Source organism: Anopheles darlingi, chromosome 3 (genome assembly GCF_943734745.1).
Source record: "Anopheles darlingi chromosome 3, idAnoDarlMG_H_01, whole genome shotgun sequence".
NCBI lineage: Eukaryota > Metazoa > Arthropoda > Insecta > Diptera > Culicidae > Anopheles > Anopheles darlingi.
Window position 1 is genome coordinate 46,562,042 of NC_064875.1, and position 16,103 is coordinate 46,578,144.

The 16,103-nt window shown below is 50.1% G+C and overlaps 1 protein-coding gene across 3 annotated transcripts in view; it reads right to left on the reverse strand.

Moving 5' to 3' along the window:
- Nucleotides 1-16,103, reverse strand: part of LOC125954586 (protein dead ringer-like) — a 99,068-nt gene that overhangs the window by 23,803 nt on the left and 59,162 nt on the right. For all 3 annotated transcript variants that reach the window (XM_049685019.1, XM_049685017.1, XM_049685018.1), the window contains one exon: nucleotides 9,846-9,918. In XM_049685019.1, coding sequence (XP_049540976.1) covers nucleotides 9,846-9,918 — 73 coding nt within the window. The remainder of the gene's footprint in view (nucleotides 1-9,845; nucleotides 9,919-16,103) is intronic.

A 16,103-nucleotide genomic window follows, 5' to 3' on the forward strand; every position in this document is an offset into this window, starting at 1 on the left:
TCTCATTGGTCGGTCTCGTAACTCACATCGGCATCCAAGGATGCAGGACGTGCGCAGTGGAGTGGAGTGATTGATCGGTCCAACAACCTTACCGGAAACCTTGCTCTTCATCCTCTTATCTACTCAGAATTCGTCTCGAAACGCTGACAAGGTTTCGCGGACCTCCATATTGATGCAAAAAGGCACCACCACCACGTAACGACGTCACGTCCAGGGCCCGGACACCACCATCATCATCATCATCGTCGTCATCATGATGGACAAACAATTTTAGACGTCGAAACAATTCTCGACCAAAATCGTCATCTTAGTGAAGTGACATTTCCTCCGCGTGGTCCACCGGTCCGCTCCGGATTTGGTGGCCGCTTTGGTATCACCCAATGCCATCCAAAGCGAGGGCTGATCGACGGAGATTTTGTCATTTGTCACCGGGCGTCACCAACCGACCGACCGACCGACCAGCGGTGGTGGCCACATCATTTGCATGACTTCGAGAGTGGCGTCGATTGTGTTGTAAAGATCAGACTAACCCCCGGGCCGGGCCGGGCCGTCGAAATCTGTCACTTGAATCACCATTATCACGCGGTTGGCCGCCGCTCCGGACCGACGCCGATGGCCTTCTTCCTCCATTTGCGGCGGTACGATGCTCCGATGGTCACCATCATTCAATCATCGATGGTTGTTTGCTGCCTCTGCCTCTGACCCCAAAAATACATTCTCGAAACTAAAATTAAATTAGAAAAGAAGGAGAAACGGAACGGAAGCCGGCTTCGAGCGGTTGCCTCAACACACCGCGCACCATTGTCATCGCGGCGATGCGGGACCTCGTCAATCATTTTCTCATCAATCCGCTGCCGGCCAGCGGCAGTCCGTGGTCCCGGGGTTTGTTTTTTTTTTTTTTTTGGGAGGAACAGATCGAAGCCACCGAAGTGGACTCCGTGGACGGGACGGTGTGTCGGGAATCATATGTCACGTGGTCTCCGCTTCCCCTTCCTTTTTCTTTTTTTCGTCCGTCGATTGTCACCAAGGTGTCGCCAAGGATATCGAAGCAATGATCATGCAAATGACAATTCCATCCTCCCAGACGAGGTCGTCGGCGAGAGGATGTTCTGTGTCTCTGCATCACCACCATCCTGCACCCTCTCCCCTCTTCCCACGGAGGTGGTGGTGACACAATCATCGCCGACAATTCCGTGGCTATTAATAGTTTGAGTGAGTGAGTCCTAATGAGCGGCATATCAGCGCGATTGCCGTCTTGCCGTCGTGGGACTTTCTCTAGTGCTTGCTGGCTTGCTGGCTAACAGGCCAAGACTTCACATCCCGTTGCATTCGTTTCATCTTCACACACACACGCACACACACACACACATGCACACAATCACTTTCACAAAAGGGTGTAGAGCAGGGAGCTGCTTCGAAACCATCGAACCAATTCAAAGCAGCGTGTCAGTAGCTAACGAGATTTGTACCACGTCTCTCACTCCATCTCTTCGTCTCTCTCTCTCTTCGTTCGCTAAACACGATTTGAAGGTGCCAAATGAACCTGGGCGGATGTAGGCCCAGCTTTTTTCCCATGGAACAACCCATTTCCCCACCCCCCCCTTTTCCCGGTACCAAGCCTGTGGCCATACTGACACTGCGGTCCGGTGTGGCGGTGATGAAAATGAAAAATGGCTAATAAATAAATTGGTTGAAATCTTGTTAATGCTGCACACGCGTGCCTCCGTTGGTGGGCCACCCGCGTGGCCAGGAGTGAATGGGGGAGGAAGGAGTGCAGCGGGTGAGGCCATTTCGCCCTTCGTTATCGTGCCGCCAACCCCGAAACGTCAACACCTTTCGCATCGCGCGGAATGCGAGGAGAGCGTCCGTGATGATGTCCGCCACTGCAGCTTCAGATGCAATTTATAAATATTATAATCGAATTATGCAGCCAATGGATAGGGAGTGAGGAAAGCGCCCCCGTTGGTGACCTGGTAAGGGGAGGGGGGGGGGGCACCAGCTGGATCGAGCTGCAGATCCTGTCGAACGGTGCTTTTGGGGGAATGGATAGAAAAGTGCCGAAGACGATGATGAATTAGTTTTTAAATATCCCGAAGTTTTGTGTTCTTATTTTAATAAAGCTGTAGTTGGGAACATGGAAGCAATTTTTTAACAACACCTTAACATAAATGTAATAAGTTTTTTGTTAAAAACAAGTAAAGTTGCAAAGGATAACTGGAAAATATCCAAAAAAAGCGAAATAGAAATGAACACTTTAGAAACAGTCAATGAGACATGTTAATTTAGTTAAAAATTAGGAAAAGTACCAAGATTTTCAGAGTACTTGACAGCACAATTCAGGAAACAACATAACGATCGAGAAAGTATGCTGCATTACGATACAGACACAGAAGTCTTTCACGAATTATAATAATTCCTGGCTAAGGTAAGGCAGAGCAACCACTAGAATGAGTAAACCGTTAATATTGAGATTGAATTAAAAACATATCTATAAAAAAAGATAAGAAACAACCAATACGATTGTTTCAATTTGAATACTTGATTCATCAAAGGACGAAAGAAAACCAAATCTAAATTTTAATATTAAATTTTAAATAAAATATCCAAAAGAAGAAAGCAGATGTTCTTTTAAGCATGAAAACAACAACTGAAAAAACAGTAGAATCGAGAAACCTATTGCTTGAGAAGAGAATAGTAGTGCTTGGTTCACACAAATGACCGCAAGTACTATACACACTACCACTGGCCTCATTGGAAAGCACTCCAGCAACTTATCGATCCGCCACACTGACCTATTACCATTTCCAGCAGAGTTTTGTTTCCACCGCAAAAGCCCCGTACGACTTACGCTGCTAATCGATCGTGCCAATTGTTGACCCTTCCTCTCCCTTCTACCACACCACAAGGGCATCATCATCATCATCATCATCAACACCCCATGATCACCGAATGGAGCCACCGGAGCAGAGCCGAAAGCTCTCCTTTTTAGTGAATATAACACTTCAATTTATCAATTTACAGCCTGTCAATTTGGCGGCACTGTTAGAGAGCGGCCGCGGGCCTTTCGCCTGCCTGGCATATGCTGTGGCCAGCGCGAGATGTGGTGTGGGGGGGGTGGTGCCACTTCAGAGCCTAACAAGGAGCCTCCGAAAGCCGCACCGAACCGCTCGACCGAACCGCTGGATGGAACACGATGATGGAGACGGCGAGATAAGAAAAACGCGGCAAAGGAGATCGCGAGCACCGCACCCAAGGTGTGAACTCTGTGCATGTGCGTGTGTATCGGTTCGCACCATTTGACCAGACCATGGAGAGGGAAGGGCCACCCCCCCGGGGGGAGGCCAAGAATCACGCGCATAATCAATGCCTTTCTGATATCAAACATTCGAACGAGGTTCAGGGCGCAGATTTATTACTAATTGAAATTTAATTTACAAACGCACACACGTTTTTCGATCGTTTCCGCTTCGTGGTGGCCAGACCGAGCCGATCTGCGTGCACGATCGACAGATTCGATTAACAGGATCCGCGAGGGTGCGATAATCGTGCAGCAGCAGCAGCAGCATCTGTTGCTGCTGCTTGATATTTGCGATGATCTCAACGATGATCGCGAATATCAGCGCGATGCATCTGCAACGACGACAAAAATCACGAAGCAGCATATTGATTGTTCGCGAATTGTGAATGCAAAAGAAAAAACGAAATTCCAAAATTGCAATCATCACGTTACGTTCTTGCCTAGCACTTTCCGAGTGCATTTCTCATGTTATTCGCCAACGGAAGAGTCATGCAGGTTCCATCCTGGATTCCGATACGGAAACAATTTCATTCTGACATCGCTTAAGCCATTCTTGGTCGTCGTGCAGCGAACACCAGGAAGCTGTTCTCGCCCTTGTTGTAAGAACATGTTCCAATCGCGAAGTCATCTACAACACTCCAGCGGTGGAGATCGTTTGATTGACGTTTAATTGATTTCGAACGAGCTACCGTTTGGGGAGAAGGAGAGCAACAGTAGCAGCAGCAGCAGCAGGTCGATGCTGACTTGCTGAAGCGAGATGTTATCCGCCACCGCCGTCGCCTGTCGGAGGAACAAGGATCGGATCATGTTCATCTCCCAATGGCGGTGACTTGCCACAATAAAGGCGAGCATGCGCTCGGACACCAGACCACCCCCAACGCCGTTTTAGGGTGAGGAAAACCAACCTTCGGCGCGGGGATCTTCTTACTCCCGATGACACAGCAAATACCTCGACGGGGACTCGACGGAAGACGAAGAAGCGACGAGATGTTGATGATGGTCGATTGATCGGTCGAAAAAGAAAAAAGGGTGGAAGTGGGGGCGAGGGGCACTTCATCCCATTTTTCCGGATGCTGTAACACCTCACCCCCCCCCCCCCCTTTCGCGTATCGATTGGGGAATTTGTTTACAAAATTGCTTAAGTGCCGCAACGCCGCTACCACAAACGTCTTACATTTCAAACGACGCGTGCCGGCGTTCCGGGCCCCTCCTAATCCCCGCTCGCGCCCAGCGTTCTGGCAATCCCAGATTCGATCTCGTGGCCTGGCCAGGCTCTTTTTTTCCCGCCCCGTGTGCGTTCGACCGATCAACCGGCGGTAACAAACAAGTTGATTATGTTGTGATGTTTCTCTTGTAAACAATCGCGGCATTGCGGCCGGCCGGCCAGCCGTGTGATACGGGGTGAGCACGAATTTCCCGTGAAGAGGAAACACGAGAAGCGATCGGTTCCGGGAGAAGGTGGTGACGATGACAAGGACGAGCGGAACGAGGTAGACCTGCTGCCGGTGTTGCTGCTCCTGGCCCTAGCCTGGCCCCGCATCACCTAGCGGTTCTTAAATCATGCAAACAAATGATCCATCATCGGCCAGCGATCGAAGCCAGCCAGCGAAGGAACTGGCGGTTACGACGCGGACGAATCGATTCCAAAACTCGGCTCTTTTTTTCTCGGCTCCCGAAACTGGTGTGGCCGCATTTTTCCGATCAATCGCCAGACAATTTGACGCCTGCCCGAAGGATTTGCTTTCCACCCCACACTATTTATGGACGGTAATTGATCTCGCGGGCGTTGGAAAGCGCGTCTTCAAAGAGCAGCAGACAAACCGGAGGAAAAAACGGTTCTAAAGGGCGCGTTTATTAAATCCAGCAGCAGCAGCAACATGTCCAGCTCCATTCCCGAAAAGTGTTCCAAGTGAAGAAGTTATTGCATCAAGCGCTCGGTGCTTGAGGGACAATTGCACACAACACGCAGCAGCAAGTGGTAGCAGATCCAACGCCCAGTACACAGCTGTCGTAGGAGACGCAGACCGTGGATCGTGGATCAAACGCGACGTTACAGCAGCACTAGCCACGCACGGCCACGGACGGACTGCAGAGCACGGGACGACACGGATGACCAACGGTGAGCGCAAAGGCCAACAAAACGGACAGTTGATTTTCCATTCTCGCTAGCGGCCCCAGCGCCCCAAACTGCCCCACCATCCATTCCCCGCTTTGCGGCCAGACCACATCAAAGGGAGTTTGATAATGACCGGGACCGGGTAGGAATCGGTGGCCACAAATGTATTAATCCAAAAGGCCCCCGGGAGGCCCCGCATTGTTATCATTTTCTTGCCACGCCACGGGGGCTGAATTTTCCGTGAATAAATAAAATTTCCTCACACCAGCGGCAGCACCAGCAGCAGCAGTAGCAGCAGCAGCAACAGCAGCAGCGATAAATATTGTGAGAATTGTGTACTGCTTTGAATCAACTCCCGTATCCAAACTGTGGAGCGGTTACAGCTGCTGCAATGGAGAAGGGGGAAACACGAGGGGAACGGGATTTTCATCTCGCTCTACTTCCATCACCGGTATAGCGGTCGGTTTTTATGTGCAAAAGAGATCTGAATTCCTTTGATAGTGGTGCAAATCCGAAGGGGACATCAAAAGGATGAAGCAATGTTTTGATGTTGGCTGATTTTAGTATTAAAATATGAAAAATCTGCCATCAAACAGCATTTTTATAAAGCTCGAACAGGTGAGTGCAATTTGAGATTGTTTATTTCTTTAGGGCGTGATAGACGAATGCAACTTTACCGCAAAGAACTGTCACTTCATTCGTTCTTTTAATTACAATCAACCACTAATGCTGGAAAAAAGTTTTCAGAAAATTCGTATGACGGCTGTATGGGAATTTGTATGGTCATTTTACTGCCCTTGGCCATCCAAATTATAAGGCTCTAAATGATAGTTTACGTTAAGCCACTGACAGATTATCGCAAGTGAAAGTGGCTATTGTCGACTACTTTTAAATCACAAAAGTTAAAGCGTGAGAGTAATTGTGAAATAATTTAAAAAATATTCAAAAGAACGTCGAACACCTCAATTAAAAAAGGACGCCATTGGTGATTTTAGTAACTTGCTAATTCAAAAATAATGCCTAAAATGCATTAAAGAAAAGTTCTTAGAGGAGTTTAAATGCAGCAAATCGCATAGAAGGTAACAACAAGAACCGTTACAAATAACAGACAGCATTAATACGCACTTCCCCTTACTATTCGACATTACAGCGAGTGATGCACTGCCGAGTGGCGAGTTTGTGTAAATGTAATGAGGGGAGGACACGAACCAGAAAGGCATCTCTATTTAGCACTAACACTCGAACACGGATACGCGCCGTCAACTGCAGCCGCTCGATTGCTCGATTGCTCGCGATCTGCTGCTGACAAATCGATCTGCAGTGTCGATCTGTTGAAAATCAGATGCCCGTAAGGCAATCAGCGCCGATCAGCCGATCATCGTGCCTGGATCACCGGGAATCTCTCAACGCGGCAGTGGCGGTCTGAGACCGATGCCTGATCGATCTCCCGCGGTGATCCAATCGGTGGAATCGATCGGTGCGATCTTCCGCAGCAGTCCGGCCAAAGCGAAAGCCAGCCAGCCAGCCAGAGACGAGAGCTGCTGCGATGCTGCAGCGGGTCGGGTGTTGTTTTGACTTGATTGTAGCGCCTCAACGCCTCAACGCCTGGTCTGGACCGGGCGTCTTGGTCCGTTCGGGGTCGCGTCTGTCCCGTTTCCAATTATTCATCATAAACTTTTATTAATCATCGAGACCCATCGTGTCGTGCATCGTCGTACCGGTGGACGAGGTGGAAGAAAGTAAAGGGGGAAAGGGAAAAAAGGGGATGCTGGGTACTGCCGCTAGGGACGAACAACACAAAACATCTCCCCCTCCGATGGATCCGATCGCCGCCTTGCGTCTAGGCGAAAAGGTGGCCGGCGCCGAGCAACAGCATCAGGTCTCGGTCGCTCGCTCGGTCGCGATTCCTTTCGCGCGATCGCAAGACCTAGGATCTTGATCTCCATCCAGGCCAACAGGGCCAAGGGAGCCAACTCTACTGCCGCTGCCGTCGCCGCCGCCGCAGCCGCCGTCGAGGATTGATTGAGGGATTGATATATTGATTTCGGATCAATTTGACAGCGAGAAAATTGCGTTCCTTTTAGCCGTCCGGTGAAGGAGCCGGTCAGTCGATCGTGATTGTGTGAGTCTGAGGGAAGCACCCTTCCACCTCACCTTCCTCTCTCCCTCCCATCGATTCCAATTCAAATCGTGCGCGCTGCTCCATTCAAAACGCCCGATTAGCCCAACCCAACGGATTACGCCCTCGACCTGTCTGTGCGTGTGTGTCCGTGTGTGTGCATGTTGTTTTGTTGCTAATGGTTTTGGGTGATTTTTGGGCCACGATACCGATTTTGGGAGACCATGGTAGCTAGAGTTGGCTGGCTAGTCAAGGGCCGTATCGTTAGGCGATCGGGATCGCGGCGAGGTGAGTGATGCTTTCGGTGGCTTGACGTCCGCCCGATACGCCCGATACGCCCGATACCCGTGATCCAGACTCCGGATACCAAGGCGGACTACTCGCACATCACATCACCACAATAACAGTGTAAATTACGATTATCCCGAACTCTCCTCAGGGAGAGAGCTTCTAATTTGACTTTGATTAATTGTTTGATATGCTGATGCCCGAACGTGATATCACACCATACGGAGCCACAACGGGAGGAAGAAAGAAGAGTGTGTGCCCCTTCGCCTTCGGTCAATTACTAGCCATCATCCCGTCGATGATGATGATGATGATGATGATGTGGATGATGCATTGTAAACCCTGTTTCGAGCGTGTTCGGAGCGAGACTCCAGCTTCATTGTTTTTTTTTTTGTGAAGTATTTTTGGAACCCCTTTTTTGATCGCAACCGAATTGATGATTGATATACGAACGTGTCAAATCAATTTGTAGCGCCACAGACAGCATTATCATCCATGTTTGTGGACGATGCGTCGTCCCTGCCGGTTGACAAATAAAATTCCTTCAAAAAGGGGCAACCAGCAGCTGGCAGCAACGGCGTGAACAACGCCTGATGTGCGAATGAAATTCAAACAAATCAATTCATCGGTGCTCTGGCGGTGGCGGCGCGGCCATCACGCGATCGCGATCTATTTCAAACCACGCCGGTAAAACATCAAAACTCGGGACCCGCAACTCAATCAAAAAGCCGCCCCGAGTTCATTCGTACTAGGATGCTAATTTGTTGCGGCGACATACCACGCGAACGCGAACGCGAACGTCAATGATTTTTTGGTTGGTGGTCAGGAACAGAGCACGCACGGGATGCTGACAGCCGGGTGTGCAACGAGCACACGAAAGCATAATGCACCAGCAGCAGCTTCTAGCGAACCGGTCTGCAACATTATTACAGTCATTTCAATCATTTCAACTCGCGCCATTCATGACGCAAGTGCGTGTCATTCGCAAGCATCGCAAAGGGGGGCCGAAGCATTAAGAGCATTATTTTATGAATGTAATCCAAACCTCGGCTCATTCGTTGGGAAGAAGGTTTCGTGGCCATTCATGGCAACAGCAAGCAAGTGCAGCTCGTAAGCTGCAGCAACTCTCAGTTTAAACTCGTAAAAGTATCCGATGATGAATCCAACGCGAAGAGGATGCTGCTTCCTTGTTCCAGGCTCGACGGGCGCGGTGGGTTGATGAATGAAACGCACGTTCGCGGATCACGTTCACGAGAGATGAGAGTACCACGCACCGTTGGCTGGCGAGTCTATTTTGAGGCACACAAACACACACTTTAAGGCAACAATTCGCGCTTATTAAAATCATCCATTAACGGATGCTTTCGCGTCGCGCGTCTTCCTGTCTGGGTCTAAGCAAAACGAGCTGAGAGTCTTCAGAGAGGGACCACGACCCATCGCAGTCGAGACCAACAAGCACAACACCGAATGTAATGCTGCTGCTGCTGCTGCCGTTGCCGTGCTGTATGCTGTATGCCGGTGTATCAAGTCGAGACGGGACATCATTTATCAATGCCTCGCAATCAAATGTATGCACACACACACGGGTACCGAAAACGTTTTCCGAAAACGAAAACCAACCCCTTGGAATATCGAATGTTCCAATCCTGTATATTCCGTTGGTTCGAGCTGTGGATTCGAATTCGTGCGCTAATAAAACAGTAATTGCCGTGTTTTTGGGCTTCATGCGCTTGATGCTGATGATGCGATGCTGGTTCGCCCCCTTTGCCTTCATGATTAATTGCATTCTAACGATCTGACATGGACCCCCGGAAACAGGAGGAGAAGCAGGAGGAACGCGAACGCGAACTCGAACGAAAGTTGTGCTATAATGTTGTGCTAGGTGGAAACTGAACTCGGAATTTTCATTTCGGCGCCCTCGCCACACCGTGAGTCACCAGGAATCGCGTTTGGAATGCACGAAAGCGACGATAGCAAAAGAGCTAAACAAAAAAAAAACGAAAAGGTAACCGGAAATCACTTACCGCGCTTCTGCATGAACAGGAACAGATCGTCCAGGAATTCCTTCCGCTTCGGGTCATCGTTGATTTCGTACAGCTATAGGAGGGAGAGACAGAAAGAAAGAGAGAGAAAGAGAGAGGCCAGGATGAGTGGAATGTATGAGAAATGTGGTGAACCGTACCGGATAATGATAAAAACCCTGAAACATTTCGGAACCGACAATCGATAGCGAAAGTATCGGAAGTTGGGGTCCGGACCAAAAAAAAAATGGCCATTCTCTGTCAGTGCGCCGCGCACACTCTTATCTCGCAGCAAATGGCCGCCGCCACTGACGTGCAGTGCAGCAGTGCAGTGTAGTGTGCAGTCAATTAGCTAATGATTATCTGGCCTGGCAAATGGGCAAATCAATTGCATCAGCTGCTGTGCCTGTGGACGGTGTGCAACACGGTGTGTATGTCGATGCACTCTCGATGCACCACCGCCCCTTGCCGATGCCGATTTCCGTCCAACAGCAACTACTCGATTGGTGGGTAAAGGCGAAGGATTACAGAGGGAAGAGTAAGGTGGTGGTGGTGTGTGGCCACGCAATCGTCATTTTTAATCGTTGAACGCGGCGAAAGTTGCAGTGCACCAACGCCTTGGGTGGCACCGTGCCCGTGTGTGTGTGTGTTTGGTGGAGCGTGTGAGTGCGGGATCAGCATTAATTACAATTGGCATCCGTAGCATTAAAACTTATTTAAATCGATTGCGTGCTTCGTGAAATTATTTTTATTAGCGCAAACCTTCCCTCTCACCACCCAATGCAATAGCAATAAGAGCACACAATCATCGCCTCACTTCGTGCGGTGCATGCGTGCTAGTGCGTCCGCCTGCCTTCTACTTCTCTGCTCAGCGAGCTCAGCTGCTCACAGCTCAGCGGTTGTTATTATGCTGCTGCTGCTGCTGCTGCTACTTGGAGTGCGATCGCTGCATTACCGCCCAGGGTCGACTGGTTGTGGTTGGTTTTGTGCAATTGAATTTGCCACACACCAGTGCAGTGTGCATTGTAGTGTGCGCTTTGAAAATGGATGGCAATCTGTGGTTGGAAAATGGCTTCCCTCCCCCCCATATATAAGCATTCTAAACCGAAAATAGTTAAAACAATTAAAGCAGAGTAAAATACAACTCGCGCGCCATATCGTTAAAAGCAGGTAGCAGGGCCGAGGCCGATTGCGACACACAAAATTGCGATATGCAGATGGCACATGCGTCGTGCGATGCGCAATGCAGCAATGCAACGCAACAAAGTTTTCATCCTCCGCTTCTCGACACACCACCACCACCACCAAACAACAAACCCGGAAGACGGAGACGACGCGAAAGTGGTTACCGCGAAAGTGGTTCGCCGCCACCACCGCCATGCCACCGCCATGCCACGCGGTTTGTGACAGCGATGTGACACCTAGGCAAACAGAAGAAACGCGTCCACACGCAGGAAGCGCAAAACCGTCGTCAACCTCCTCCGGGGGGAGTGCAATTTTCGATTGCGTGTGAAAATGAAGGCCGAGCAGCGACCGGCCACGAGACACCGTCGTTTGCATCAGGTGGAGAGATGCGATGCATCTTGTGCCGCGAGGCGAGCAGCGCGAGCAAAAACACAAAATTCGCTGCAAAAACCTGACAGAAAAGAACACCGGTAGTCAGCAGCAGACCATCTTGCTTGCTACTAATTGCTGGTCTGCTGCTGGCAGGTCGCGCACAACCGGGTGCTTATCATTGTTTTTCCGTCCCGTGGTGTGGTCATTATTCCGGGTCTGATGCAGCTGATGAAGTGAATTGCCGGACGGGGCGCTAAGCGTTTATGCGAGCGAATTAAATGTTCAGAAAAAAGTACAGCACGACCCACAACCCGGGACCCCATCGTTTTATGATGATTAATAGCAGCGGATCGAAAATATGTGGTGCGAAGAGTTTATACGTAGATCGGGGTCAGATGCAACAATGTTACACACAAACACACGCACGCACATCGAGGGGGCAGGTTTCCGGAAACGAGACATAAGCTTTATCAATTTACAGTACACAAACACCGTACAATTTGCTTTGTGATTAATGATCAACGGGGGGAGGGTTATTTTTTTAAATGAAGAATTAGCAGGCCATGCATTAAAACAAGAAGTTTCCCTTTTGCTACTGTCATCTTCTGAAAACAATTTGTGTTGGTCCGTGAAACCGAAACCAAGGGGTTCAAATTAAAACACGGCCCGACTGACTTTCGAGCCCGTTTGCCAATTTGTGAAGATTATTGCTAATTTTTCTAATTCTCCATCGGAATCCATTTAACTCTCGGGACTCTCGGGACCATCATGACCTATCGCGCTCCGTCCCTTATACTATAGCCAACTGGGATATCATCAAAGTGTCACGCGATACACGAGCAATTGATTGGTGTTGTTGTCTCGAGATTACTCGAGAGGCCCACAGGAAGCACACGCCAATCCCCACATGCCAGCATGCGCCGAAATGCTCGATCAGCTCGCGATAGTGCCGATCGATAGTGGAACGCCCTGGCACATCCTTGCTGCTGCCCCTGCTCCTGCATAATTGCTGCCAAAAACATTTGCGAAATTATTTGTGCCCCAATCTGCATGCAAACCGTCGTCATCCTCGTTGCGTGCATGTCAAACGTGTTCTCCAGTACCGGGAACCGAGAATCATACTCGTGCTGGCTACCGTGCACCGCATTCTCGGATGCCGCCCGGGGGCTGATTCAAATATTGGCTTAATCTTTGGCAGCAATACAACAACCCAAAAAGCTTATGCTGCAAAACACAACACCATGTACAATAGCAACGGAGCGTGTGTGCGCTCGCTCGCGATATAACAAAATACAAACGTTGGCCACAACCCGATGGCCGGTGGCCGGTACACAACAAGGGGACGACTGGCAAAGGAGGCGGAAAATAATTGCAAATCATGTAACCAGCAGCAGCAGCAGCAGCAGCAACGAGGGGAGCAAAAATCGTGAGCAATTTTGCATACATTCTGCCTTCCACACTCGGTCTCTGCCCGGTCTGCCTCTTGGGGAAGGTGTTCCCCGTTCTACACGAGGAAAAAGTGGTAAAGACGAATTTCGTGCAAACGTCGTCGTCGAAAACCAGCCGCCGCCTTTGACACTACGTCACCGTCACCGCTGACAGCTGAGACCGGGGTGCTGGAAAATGTCGTTTTTTTCTTTTGCTTTGCTGTAAGGATAAAGCGCACCATGACTGCTTGGCGCGATCGTATCAGCAGCTGGCAGATGCATACCGGGAGTCATTGCTACATTGATCCGAAAGATACAGGGGGGATTTAGGGAGCTGCACAGCACACACACAGCACACACTACTCTTGGGTACACAATTCGAAAAAAAGAAAGGATTTAATGGTGACAATGGATGGAGCAATGGCAATAACTGACGAGTGAATTCCATCAAAGCTCACAACGCGAGTCATGCGCGTCACAATAACTCATGATATTGCATCGCTGTAACCCCCCCGAGGTTCCAACCAGGCTACACTCTCGGAGTTTACGAGTTTTCCATTTCGGAACAACAATGGACACCACCTTAGTTTTATTGGCAACAGATAGCGGCGCTATGACTGGATGGAATGCACAGAGCCACAACCATGGTCGATGCAGCTCTTCACATAGACACACATAACACCTGCTTCTGGTGCTGCTGCTTCTGTTCCCATCGTAGACCGCACCCCGGCAGCCATCTTGTCGCAGGTGTGTAATGCGCACATTAACGCGCGGTTTTGGCGGTCGAACAGCGTGGGAATAGGGCAAACGACGCGCACACACACACACACACACACACAGCACAATCTACATACTGAGGGTCCCAGCCGGCAGCACCCGGAGACGATGACCTAAATTGTGGAGAAGAGGGCGCGCGGCCACCTCAACCTCTCCTTCGTGGCTTTCAAAAATTAAGCAAAACCGCAAAACGTCGCGCCGCTTAACACTTTCGTTTTCCACAAACGGGTTTTCCGTCAATGGGCGACGACAATGGGCCCCCACTGTTGCAGAGACACGCCACGCCGCGGGGCCTTCTTCCTTTGGACTTCCTGTCGCTCCGTTGGAGTCAATCCGCAGGTTTGGGGCGGGAGTTATTTGCATGCTGTTCGCATAACTCCATCAAGAAGCTGCTTCATTCACCTTTACTTTGAGTCATCACTTTGATCAATAAGATGCTCTTTCTCGCTCTCTCTGTCACACACACACACACGCAGATCCTGGTGCCAGCTAAACGTCTGGCGCCGTGCCGGCAACTGCAAATCGCAACGAGATCGTTACCCATTTGTCATCGAGCGCACCACGACGACGAGCGCGCCTCTCACTGACCAGAACACCAACCATCTTCATCGTGACCGCCGCAGCAGAGTTTGATTGATGGACTTCCACCACCACCACCACCGTTCGTGCTACTCCTCCTGCTGCTGCAGTCCCAAAAGAAGAAGCTACTAGAGCGCGGAGCGGAGGGCCAGATGAGAATTATATTTATAAATTCCTGGCCGCAGAGGTTTTAGCACCCAATTCTCCGACATCATGAACTCCGTCGAATGGCGTCGTCGCCGTCGTCATCCGCACCTCTGTGCTCGGTATGAACTATTCGGCGATCCCCGCAGAGGTCACACAGGTCCGAAAAGACCTGCTTGGTGAGTTCCCGTTCGGTGTTCCCTGAATATGTTTCGCAGGTTGACGATGTTGGGGAAAAGTTTCTAGCATTCACGACCCATCAGTTGGAGAGAGAGAGAGAGAGACGGAGAGAGGGAGGGGTGCAAAGGCGATGGCGGAGTTCTCTAAATGATCGCGTAGCGCGCATCATTAACCAGATCAAATCACTATTTTCATCGTCAATTAGAAGCCTTTCCGTGACGGGGCCACAGACTGTAATCAATCATTTAATTCCGATCGCCTCCTTTCCCAGGTCCTCAGTCCCTCAGATGGCCAGTGACGGCCAGTGATCGTTACGTCCCGGTTTGTGGTGGAGAGCCAAAGGAAAAATTAATTTATATTAATACAATTTATGATTTTAATGCCTGTAACGAGATCATTTACGTTACGGTTGTGGTGCTGGGCTGCTGGTTAGGAGCGTCGTGTCCTCGCTTCCCTCGTTTCGTTCCCCCCATTCCCTAATGCCTGGCCGTGTTTCCGGATCATCGCTCATCCGCGGATCCTAACGCGGGCTGTTTGGAATGTTGTTCAAGCTCAATTAAACGATCAGCGTCTAGATCGGTCAGCCTTTTTCTCCTCCCAAAAAAATAAACGGGAGAGTCAATTATCGTAGCGCAGGTAATGTTTGGTTCATTTTCTCCTTTTCGGATACAAAGCATTATCATCACCAAGAAGGATGATGCTTCGTCGACTACATCAGCGATCGTCGAGTTCGTTGCTCGAACATTCGGAAGTCGCTCGTGAGGAGCATATTCCACGGAGCAACAATCAATTACGAGAGGTCTGATCAAGTATTTTGCATCACCCTTAAATTGAAATTGGAATTGGGAGCAGAGTTCTCGATTAAAATGTCCTTTTCGTCGATTTCTAATAAGCGACTGCGCTATCTGCTGCACGATCATCAAACCACCATCGAAGACAACGACTTGACTGGCACACACACTCACACACACACGCACACACACGACGCCCACCAAAACGCTCATCTATCAAAAGCCCTAATCCGCCTGAGCGCGATGTTAAAACACATTTAATGATCGCGCATAAATCTTAACCACAATCTCGGCCGCTCGGTCGCCGGAACACTCGATTCTCGATCAACCTGGGTTGGTTGCCGGAACGTGTTGTCGCACGTTGAGAGCCGGTCGGTTGATCCGCGGCGCGATGCTTCATTGCCGTTGAACGCACGCGTGATTTATGGTCGAAACCGCGTGCATTTCAGCGGAGGGAAGGGCCGCAAAACAGCCGAGACGGTTTGCAACGTTGTATCCAACTTGTGGCCCGTCTGCAATCGAGAGTGCACCGGACCAACCGGAGCAGATGCAGTTCCGTCGTCGTCGTCGTCGTTGTCGATCAGGAAAAAGGAAGCTTCTGCAACAGGTGCTTGCACGCGATGTCCAGGGGCCTATCCACGGCCATTTGGTGATGTCTGCACCACGGGTGCACCAGGAAGTTGTCTGCGACATTCTGGTAGCCGAGAGAGGTGATGCACCGTTAACCGAATTATGGCGCGCGCAATTCTATCGCGATCGGGATCTTGGATCTGGTCGGATCTGATTGCAACATTGAAGACCAGAGG